The sequence below is a fragment of the Antennarius striatus genome, chromosome 3 (assembly GCF_040054535.1).
Source record: "Antennarius striatus isolate MH-2024 chromosome 3, ASM4005453v1, whole genome shotgun sequence".
NCBI lineage: Eukaryota > Metazoa > Chordata > Actinopteri > Lophiiformes > Antennariidae > Antennarius > Antennarius striatus.
In genome coordinates, this window is record NC_090778.1 from 10850814 (window position 1) to 10862026 (window position 11213).

The 11213-nt window shown below is 42.9% G+C and overlaps 1 protein-coding gene and 1 non-coding gene across 2 annotated transcripts; one reads left to right on the forward strand and one right to left on the reverse strand.

The window, feature by feature from the left end:
- Window positions 1-706: 706 nt before the first annotated feature.
- On the reverse strand, window positions 707-6750 carry LOC137592628 (STAM-binding protein-like A). The gene is made up of 10 exons (XM_068310920.1): window positions 6616-6750; window positions 5205-5432; window positions 4848-4923; window positions 4645-4740; window positions 3855-4254; window positions 3562-3686; window positions 3074-3211; window positions 2827-2939; window positions 2340-2439; window positions 707-1706 (listed from the first exon to the last, which is right to left on the reverse strand). The coding sequence occupies exons 2-10, from the start codon at window positions 5405-5407 to the stop codon at window positions 1650-1652; spliced, it is 1308 nt and encodes a 435-aa protein (XP_068167021.1). The 5' UTR covers window positions 5408-5432; window positions 6616-6750; the 3' UTR covers window positions 707-1649.
- A 1033-nt stretch (window positions 6751-7783) lies between these two features.
- Window positions 7784-7855, forward strand: trnap-ugg (transfer RNA proline (anticodon UGG)). Its single transcript has one exon. It is a non-coding gene; the product is annotated as a tRNA-Pro (tRNA).
- Window positions 7856-11213: the final 3358 nt, after the last annotated feature.

Below are 11213 nucleotides of genomic sequence, written 5' to 3' on the forward strand. Positions count from 1 at the left end.
TGTACCGCCCCCTACTGGACGTATTGAAGGATCCCGACAATATACAGCACAGGGTACTTTCCTTTGCCAGGACTAAAACCTGCAGGCAACATTTTTAAAAATGTTTTCATTGGCACAAATTGGAGTAACAATTCTGGTTTGCATAGTTTACCCAAAGTCACACTGAAACACTGATTTCTGTGGCAATGGTACTGTTAGGTTCTTCATGAGGCTGCTTACAACACAAACTAAGCCTAAACTGTACTGCTTGGACCTGGATGACCAACTGAGAGAAGTGAGAGCACATATTTATCAGTCATTTGGGAGAAACTCATTAAAACAAACAAAACAAAGAAATTCACTTGATCCATTATCGTTGGCCACATTTCGTATGGAGGGTGGCGAGGGACTGAAGCCCATTTCAGCTGACATTGCCTGGCCAGGTTGCAAGGACTAAAACAAACAACCATTAAGACCTTTGGGCACTGATTGACCTTTTGACAGGAGCCATTTAGCTAGAAAACAGGGTAGTGTAGAAAACAGGAGTGTAAATGCAGGTATTACTAATATTCGAAAGTCCTATTTCATTTGGGTCAGGCTGAGCTGAAATTACTTTGTATATTCTTTTTTCTTAAACATAAGTAACTTTTGTAGTCCATAACTATGCCTTACCACAAAAGTAAAAGGAAATAAGATGACAAAAGAATGCAGAATAAATGTATCTACAATTACTTTATTTACCTTGGCATTAAAGGTCATTAAAGGTTTTCACACAATTATGGCAAATCTTTTACTGTTCATACCAAGAGAAAGGAGCAAACAAAAATGGGGAGGAAGAGGAAACATGGCCAGGCGGTTAGTAATGTGTAGCAGAAGGTACATTCAGATTGTGTGTTGTATGCATGTTCATTGCAGAACATGTTTTACAGGAACTACTACCTCTCCATAAAAAGAAAGAATGAAAAAAGGCGGCTGCTTGGTAAGAGTGCATTAAACAAACCTTTCCTAAATAAAGGATAGTCTAGAGTGATAGTGTTTTTGTATAAAAATATAATACACAACAGCAACACTGCCTTCATACCTGAGTTTCAACTGGCTTTCCTGTCTCTCGTCACGAGCAGTATTTCAACAACTTAGGAAAGAGGCTAAGTGAGAAGAACTAGGACCTGTGTACAAACTGAAGACTCCAAAATTCTTGATGCTCAATGAACAAGTTGAGTGAATGTTCTCATTCATGGCACTTTATCTATCAGGCAGACCCAAACATTGGGTTTCTGGACAGTTATCTGTCACTGAAAGACACAAATTTCTACAAATGGCAAAAAACAAAAGGGAATTAGCAGGAGCAAGAGGACATACTGGGGCTGAAGAGCAAGAAGTTTGTTAGTCCATCAAACAGATCGTACTTGTTTGCATGGAGAACGCAGAAAGAATGGACATAATTTCTCTTGAACAGTAAAACAAAGAAAGTAAACAAAACAACAACAACAACAAAAAAGACTTCACAATGTTGCTCCCTTCGAGAGCCAATGCAATCCGTATAAATGGTTGACTCATGGCCAGCTTTGCTCAGTCCCATCCCAAAAATACGACGAGTGTTTCCTTCAGTAAAGTGTCTGCAGTTTGATAAAACTGTCTATAAGTGTTCTGGTGAAATAGGACAAAATAAATCACCGCAAATCCACCATAGACACAGTGCTATCGATGATGGTTACATGTCCCGCATGCTGAGAAGAGAAGAAAGATGAAAGTTAGAGTCAAAAAAAAAATACTGTGGCCCGCTGCAAAGACAATTTCTAGATTATTTCTGTAAGTTTTTGTGTTTCAAGTCAATCTACATTGAAAGTTGTACTCTTTGTATACATTTAATTTGAGACAAACTATTTCTTATTTTGCAAATATCTACTTCTGACTGGATCAGCCTTTTAGTCCACTTTTCTAACCTGTGGGCTACAGAGTCTGCTTTAAAACCAGCCCTGAGTAAGACTATTGACAGACCGTCTATTTTGATTCAGCTGATACTTCTTCCAAGTGACTGACCAGAATGAATGGAGTAAAACAAGATACAAGCCCCTTGTGTTTACAAAAACAAAATTTATGTTGAAGAAATCAAATGCATTATTTCTGAAGGCAGATCCACTTCAAAGTTTGCATAATACAATTTCTTCTTCTAAAGTTTTCCTTTGCAAAACAGTGCTGACAACACATTGTGACTTTTATTGACACAGGGCAGGATCAGACAATCTGTGCACTTGTACAGTGAAAACTGACTCTGGTACACTGTTGAAATCAAGTCTTCTTACTTGATTGAACAAAAAAACATCTTTCCTCTAACAATCTCAAAGCAGAAGCTCACTCACCGTAAATAGAGCCGGGTCTTTGCTGTGAGGGTGAAAGCCTTTCTGTCTACATGTGGAGATCTCCTCTGTTCCTCGATCGGTCAACTTGAAGTAACCAATTCTGGAACAAACACCACAACACAAAGCAGCACTTCAGCACAGATCAGAGCAAATGATCGGCGTATGATTAAGAAAGGAAATTAAATTCAATAACCGACAGAAGTTAACGCAACAGTTTAACTCTTTAGACGTGTTCATCTACGTTCTTTGGTGTCACAATGAACTCCCATGAAACTTTTTGAATTATCAGACTACATGTCAACTTCATGTCATGAGAAACATTGAATGGAAGAGAATAAACCACTATACTGAGATACAGTATATTGGTTGATTAGTTGATACCGAATGTCAGAAAAAGAAACTTTCATGAAAAACCCCCCAGCACATTACTTAAATCGAGTCCCCTTTTATTTGAAGTTTATCACAAACACTGGAAGGTTCTACTTACTCCTTGAACTTAGGCGAGCAGACGATGGCAATGGCCTCCGGCAGCATCATCTGATAGGAGCAGTGTGTGTGGAGGTCGACGCTAGACAAAAAGGCTGTCTGTGTGGGGTGAGTCTAAGGAACACAGACATCAGTTTAATTCATTCACAAGCTATAGGTTACTATTCGAGGACAATTCTATTGTTTACATTCAGTTAAATAATGATTAGTTGACAGCACTGGCCAAAATCTGCCTCAACTTTACTTACATGGATCCAACCCAGAGTGATGAGGTCGTACTGGTCTTGTATCAGGAAGAGCTCCTCTTCATTTTCTGTGTCGCAATAATCTGGCCCACCACACTGCTTTGGTATGATGACGTGGGTCACGGTAAAAGCGTTTCTGGTCTGCAACACACACAACAAAAATTGACATTGCAGTCATTTAAATCCTGCAAAGCTGTGTCAAGAAGTAATCCAAAGATTCTGCAAATAAAACTAACAGCTGATTTGCCTCTGGCGAAAACTCTCAGTCATGTATATAAACAAAAGAAACAAGCTACTATTTAACACAACCAGCAAATGTGTAAATCAAACAAACTCACTGCAGATCTGGTGCAGTGACACAAGCGTCAGATTATGTTACACTCCCCAAGGGTCATACAAGAGGGAATTTCTCTCATTGACATTACAATTTTAAAACAATGACTTGAGTAAAATGGTGTTTTACGTTCATCACAGCCTTTCCAGAGTCTTACCAGTTTACCACACAGGATGCCACAAGTTTCTACCGCTCGGCTTGTGTTGGCCTCTGCCAGCCTCAGAAAGCTATGGCAAAGCTCAGCGGGCACAGCCAGCTGCCGAAGGGCGTCCACCATCGTATCTGTAAAATTACACAGATGGGAATAAACAAAAGACCTTAGATTCTTGTGATGTTCAGAAAGAGGCACGGTGTGAACAGGAAATGAAGCAGCTCAGGAGGAAAGAACTCAGTTCAGAAGAAGAAATCCTCTAAAGGCCAGTCCCTCGAGTCACACAAACAGTAACTCACTGTTGTTTCCTGGGCTCAGCGTAGACCCAGGCTTGAGGGACCGGTCAAAGCTGGGTGCGGTTGCGGCGGGTGTGCCGATGGTTGCAGAAGGCCGATTGTACTGATGGTTATTGTCACCAGATAGATCCCCCAGACTCTGCGGTGATGTGGGTGGGACCAGCGAGGGGCCCTGGATGCCTGGAATGAGCGGCGTGTCAGCCGGAGGTGCAGTAGGTGTTGCAAACTCCAGCAGCACACGCTGGCGCTCCTTCTCCAGATCCTGTCGACGGATCATCTCCTCAAAGGCACTGAACTGTTCCTGTTCCCGCTGACGCCGCTGCATCTCAGCCACCCGCTCCCGTTCCACGTCCAGCGCTCGCTGCTTGGACTGCTCCCGTGCCAAGGCCTCCTCCTCGGCTTTCTGAACACACAACCAACACATCACATGCATGTAGGTTTGACATTCAGCAGGTGGTGTTTGGTTAAAAAAAGAAAAAAACATGACAAGAAAATTAACAAAGTCCAGCTTTTTCACAAGAAAAAAATGACTATAAAACAACTTAACAAAATTTTGATTTAAGGTGCATCTCTGTCAAACTACATGTGACTTTATAAGGTCAGTGCTATTGGTTTGCAACATCCGCTTTATTCAGCAACTGCTGTTTTGCTTATGTTTCATCCCGTTTAGATTCATGCAACATGTTAAACCAGTGTTTGATTTAATTTGATAGCATATTTTGAACATGAATTAATCAATGCAATAAATGCAATAAATTAGCAGGAGTCAGTATGTCAAGAGAAGACAGTTTACCTTTTTGAGAAGATACTTTGCGTAATCCTGGTCATATCTCTTCAAAAGAGCTTTTTTCAGAATTTCTGCTTGAGGAAAGGCAACATCCTTCAATTTCTAGAAAAGACAGAATGTCAAACAAAATGTCAAGTTCAAGCAAATCATTGAAAGAACAGTTACACTCTGATATATTTTAGAGGGAGATATAAACATCGCATGTATACTTTTAGTGTGTCCTTCTTCTCAGGAATGTTTGCCGTCTTGTATTCTCGGTGCTTGGGAAGTTTTTCTATAAAGAGCCTTGGTGAAAAGAAAAAATGTTATTACCCAATTAACATTAATGTATACCAGTGTTGAGAGCAACATTGGGGCCTAACAATTATAGTTCATTGAAATTAACAAACTATGTAGATATTGGTTAGTTTCTCTGACATTCTAGCCAACAACATATTCAACACTTCTTTTGTAGCAAACTAAGCAGACAAAATCCATTACAATGAATGGGAAACTAGTGCACCTAGTACAATTTAAGAAAGCACACAACAAGCCAATCAGCCTGGTCCATCACTGTTGACACTTACGTAATGTATTTATTGTAAAGTACAAAGGCGTGTTCGATGTTGCCCTCCTCCGTGTAGACGTTAGCCATACGGATCATCTCCATACCGGAGCGGAAGTAGCGCCGGGGATGCATATCATCACTGACTTCCACTGCACTTCCTTTCTTAGTCAGTGCACGAACTCTCTCCTCTGGTGACAGAGTAACATCATTGTGGTCTGCCATGATGATGATGGCTCAAGCAGGAGCGCTGGGTGGATGAGCAGAGGATTTAGTGTTCAGTGGAATGTGCAAATAACAAACTCAACGATACGACTTAATTATTTAGATCACGTATCATTTTCACTGCCTCTTAATAACTCTGATGATTAGCAGACTTGAGCTCCATTTCATTTTACTAAGGATGAATTGCTTTCAGTGTTTAAGATAATATATCACTTACAAATTACACAAAGAAGTGGCTTTTCCTCACGCCCCATAATTAAGACACAACTCATTTTGAAAAGCAAAGGTGAGTCATTTAGAGAAAGCAATAGAGGATAGAGAAGGTATTGATCATCAGAAGTTGCTCATTCATCCTTTAAGATTTTACTAAAACGTATGTCACTTTTGTTTAAGTGCTCATATTCTTCAATGTTAAGTTGTCATTATAGAAAAAGAAATAATTACAAACTGGAAACTCAATACTATCATATTGAGGGAGAAACACATCAGCAAATCTTTGAACATTTTATTTGCACTAATATTTTGTACAAATGAAATTCATTTTCTAAAGTTAATAAAGTAAAATAAAACACAGGTATAAAGTTTTCATTTTAGAGTCAGGATTTCAACTACTTTGAAATGTGATGCATTAATTCAGTTTAAAACACAAAACACAAGAACTTTACTAATGATTTTGGCTGCAAAATTGAATTCAGCTAAAAGAAAACGAGTCAGCAATAATAACACAATATTTTATAATAAAGGGAACTGATGGATGTGTTTACTTTTGAGTGTTAAAATATATCAAATAATTTCATAATAATTCTGAACCATGAATAATTAATCTATTTTTATTTACTGTTTATTGTTGCTTCTATTTTAGGTGAAGTGCCGGAGCGGCCCTGGTGGAACCACCACCGCTCAGAAGGTCCAGTCACAGAGGTTTAGCCGTGGCCCTTTTCAGCCCAAGTATCTGGACAGTAACACAACCTTCCTCTTACCTTTTTTTAAAAAGTCCTCAATTTTTGTCAATTGGCAAATTCTGGGTGTAATAAATATATATTTTCCCCCACGGGTCTTAATATCTGGCTAACCGTCACTGGAGTAATCAATGCCTGTCAAAGACGTCGCGTTAGCCGCGCTAATTTAGCCAAACCAGCTTCTGTACAGCGAGTCATTGTGGGGTTGAGCAGCTGCAGTTCCCTGAAGAACTTTATCTTTATCCTTACCTAAACGAGATGTAAAGTGAAGCTCCCAGGAACCAACATACAGCTAGATCAACATTCGGTTAAATTACTGACATTAAGCAGGTTCTCCAACGGGCTGCGCCTACAGCATCCACACACTTCCGCAACCAAAACAACTTCCGCCTGACGAACAGACGCGCCTGCGCAGAACCATCTTCTTGTCCCCTCTGCTTGTCCCGTTAGGGGGCGCTGCAGCACGTCTACTGCAACCTCCTCTCTACTGTATAACACCAGTTTGTTGTTTATTAGACAACACGTGGCACAAGCTGAATGAGGAAGTTGTCAGGCAGTTGTCCTCGCAGTGGATACCATTATTTAGCTCCGAAGATATCTCGGTTAGGGTGACCTGCCAACGAGTGGCTCAGTTGGTAGAGTGGGTCGTCCAGTGATCACAGGATTGGCAGTTCGATTCCCACTCCAGCCCAGTCACCTCGGAGTGTGAGCTGACAGTGGGAGGCGTCAGATCACATCCCGAGCACTGACGAGGTACCCCTGAGCAAGGCGCCGTCCCCTTTATGAGAGCATGCCACGAAGGAGCTGCCTGCCACCCCACCCCACGCCCACAGGTCCCACGCATATATGTGTTACGGAACTGTATACACACACCATATATGCAACAGTGTGATCCAGAGTGTGATTAATAAAGTATATTACATTTACAGTACATTTTGGACTAAAAATACATTTATCCAAACCTCTTCTGACTGTCCCTGCAATTTTTGTGAACACCAGCTTCATCAACAAACTTGCTTTTGTTTCATTGAAAAATCTGTAAAAAAAATAAAATAAAATAAAAAGATATTTTAAAAGATGTCAAAGATATCTTTCACTTAGATTTAGATATAAAATAACATAACTTTATCTTTATCCTTACCTAATCGAGATTAAACTGAATCTCCCGTGAACCTACATCCAGTTAGAACAACATTGATATGAACCAGATTCCTCAGTGGGTTACGCATACAGCATCCGCACACTTCCACAATTAGGAAAACGTCAGTGAGATCCAGCGATTGGTTCTAGTGTAAAAACGCTATACCAATAAAATTATATATACTGTAGTATATAATGAAAATTTAAATCGTTTCACCGAATACGTTTCATGCAGTACCGCTGTTATTTACCTATCACCGCTCTTAGTATAGCATGCGGCTCGTTGGTCTAGGGGTATGATTCTCGCTTTGGGTGCGAGAGGTCCCGGGTTCAAATCCCGGACGAGCCCTCCTTTTTTGATACAAATAAAGTACGTATTACTCTGTACGTATGCAAGTTGTTGTCCTATTCAGTATACTCCGACAGCTATTTAAGCATGAACTTTTCTTTAATGTTTCATTTGACCTCGGACCTATTACCTTTTTTGAAAATGAACACATCACAATGTTGAAAACAGCATAAAGAGCTTTTCAGCACTCGTGAAGCCATGCAATCAGTAGAATTAGAGTAAATACAGAAACACAGTGAAACAATCAAAGAAAACATGATATAAAATACAGGCTCATTAAGCTGCAGGTGGAAGTTAATACAGTATTCAGCTTATCAAGCACATCCCTGTGGGCCCACCACCCGCAGGGCAGACTGATGGGGTCGGGCGCGCTGCCATATGGGTGGCAGTGACGACAGGGGGTCACAACAGACCAGAAGCTGGCTTTGGGGACGTGGAATGTCACCTCACTGGTGGGGAAGGAGCCGGAGCTTGTGTTGGATGTGGAGCATTACCATTTGAATCTGGTGGGGCTTGCCTCCACGCATAGGCCCGGTTCTGGTTCCAAACTCCTGGATAGGGGTTGGACCTTGTTCTACTCCTGAGTTGCGTCAGGCGTGAGGCGCAGGGCGGGTGTGGGGATACTCACAACCCCCCAGCTGTGTTGGAGTTTACCCTGGCGGATGAGAGGGTCACCTCCCTACGCCTTAAGGCTGTGGAAGGGAAAACTCTGACTGTTATTTGTGCGTACGCACCAAATATCAGTTCGGAGTATTCGACCTTCTGTGGACTTCTGTGCTAGTCACGGATTGTTCATAACTAACACCATGTTCAAACAAAACGATGCTCATAAGTGTACCTGGTACCAGAGCACCCTGGGTCAGAGGTCAATGATTGATCTTGTGATCGTATTATCTGACCTTCAACCGTGTGTTTTGGACACTCGGGTGAAGAGAGGGGCAGAGCTGTCAACTGATCACAACCTGGTGGTGAGTTGGGTCCGTTGGCGGAGGAAACCTTTGGATAGACCTGGTAAGCCCAAACGAGTAGTGAGGGTGAACTGGGAACATCTGGAGGAGGACTCTGTCCGCGAGGCCTTCAACTCACACCTCCGAAGGAGCTTCTCGTGCATTCAGGTTCAATGCAGGGGGCATTGAACCTGAACGGTCGATGTTCAAAGCTTCCATTGCTGAAGCTGCAGCTGAGAGCTGTGGTCTCAAGGTCTTAGGTGCCTCAAGGGGCAGGAACCGTGGTGGACCAGGTGGTCAGGGAAGCCATCCGACTGAAGAAGGAGGCCTTCAGGGGCATGTTATCCCTGGGGACTCCTGAAGAAGTTGCAGGGTACCGACGGGCCAAAAGGACTGCAGCCTCGGCTGTGATGGAGGCAAAACAGAGGGTGTGGGAGGAGTTCGGAGAGGCCATGGAGAAGGACTATCGGACGGCACCAAAGTTGTCCTAGAGGACTGTCCGACACCTCAGGAGGGGGACACGGGGGACCATCCAAGCTGTATACGGCTGTCGGTCGTGGAAGGAACACTTTGAGGAACTCCTGAATCCAACTACCCCAACTGACCCGTCCTCTGTTGCAGAGGCAGAGCTGGAGGATGATGGGGTATTCGAGTCAAACTCTTGGGGCCAAGTCGCGGAGGTAGTTAAACAACTTCACAGTGATAAAGCCCTGAGTATTGATGAGATTTGCCCGGAAATGCTGAACGCTCTGGGTGTTGAGGGGCTGTCATTGATGACACACCTCTTTAACATTGTGTGGAAGTCTTGGACAGTGCCAAAAGAGTGGCAGACTGGGGTGGTGGTTCCTCTTTTTGAAAATAGGGACCAGAAGATGTGAGCCAACTACAGGGGCATCACACTCCTCAGCCTACCTGGGAAAGTTTACTCCAAGGTGCTGGAAAGTAGGGTCCGGCCGATTGTCGAACGTCAGATTGAGGTGGAACAATGTGGGTTCCGTCCCGGTCGTCGAACAACGGACCAGCTTTTTACTCTCACAGGGATCCTAGAGGGGGCTTGTGAGTATGCCCATCCAGTCTACATGTGTTTTGTGGACTTGGAGAAGGTGTACGATCGGGTCCCCAGGGATATACTGTGGAACATACTGCGGGAGTATGGGGTGAGGAGGCCTCTCCTCAGGGCCATCCAATCCCTGCACGCCCAAAGTGAGAGCTGCGTTCGAGTTCTCGGCAGTAAATCAGACTTGTTCCGAGTGGTTGTTGGCCTTTACCAGGGCTGCACTTTATCACCAATTCTGTTCGTGATTTTCATGGACAGGGTATCAAGGTGTAGTCACAGTGAGGAGGGGTTACAGTATGGTGGCCTGAGGATTGCATCCCTGCTTTTTGCGGATGATGGGGTCCTGTTTGAGTCATCGGCCTATGACCTGCAGCACTCACTGCTCCGGTTTGCAGCCGAGTGTGAAGCGGCGGGGATGAGGATTAGCACCTCCAAATCTGAGGCCATGGTCCTCAGTAGGAAACTGGTGGACTGCCTACTCCGAGTGGGGGATGACGTCCTTCCACAAGTGAAGGACTTTAAGTATCTTGGGGTCCTGTTCACGAGTGAGGCAACAATGGAGCGTGACATTGGACAGAGAATTTGGGCAGCAGGAGCGGTATTGCAGTCGCTTTACTGCACTGTTGTCACAAAGAGGGAGCTAAGCCGAGACGCAAAGCTCTCCATCTACCATTCAATCTTTGTTCCTTCCTTCACCTATGGTTATGAGCGATGGGTCATGAGCAAAAGAACGAGATCGCGGATACAAGCGGCTGAAATGGGCTTTCTCAGGCGGATAGCTGGTGTCTCCCTTGGAGATAAGGTGAGAAACACTGCTGTTCACGAGGGGCTCAGAGTAGAGCCGCTGCTCCTTCACGTGGAAAGGAGTCAGTTGAGGTGGTTTGGGCATCTGGTGCGGGATCCCACAGTGAGAGCTGGTGGATGTGGCCGGGGAAAGGGACACAGGAGAAAATCCTATACTAATATTATCCATGTTTGCTGCTAATATTTCAGAATTCCCAGCAATGATCCTGGCTATTAACCTCTGAAATGTGCTTTTGTAAAATTGTTTACATGGGAAAATGCTTACATACTTAAATAGAATTCAGATAATTCAGAAAATGTTGTGCATTACTATCAAAATCTGAAACCCTGTTTAAATCAAATGAATACCCCTCATTAGTTAAATATGACTTTACGAGGATGTTTCTTATAATGCTGTTTTCTACTTTGGTACCATTACATCTAAAATGAATTTTACAAATTTAACTTTAACAATTAATTTGCAAATGAATTTGCAAAACTAATGTTTAATGGAAAATAATATTTGAAATAACCAATAATGGTGAGTGGTATACAGTGGTAGATAATACTG

Excerpts from the sequence above, each read along its gene's own strand:
- LOC137592628 (XM_068310920.1), bottom strand. The coding sequence starts at position 5,407 with ATGGCAGACCACAATGATGTTACTCTGTCACCAGAGGAGAGAGTTCGT. Across the intron at positions 4,255-4,644 it reads CAAAGTATCTTCTCAAAAAG|AAAGCCGAGGAGGAGGCCTT; the intron begins GTAAACTGTCTT and ends TTGTGTGTTCAG. Across the intron at positions 2,440-2,826 it reads TGCTCGCCTAAGTTCAAGGA|AATTGGTTACTTCAAGTTGA; the intron begins GTAAGTAGAACC and ends TGTTTGTTCCAG.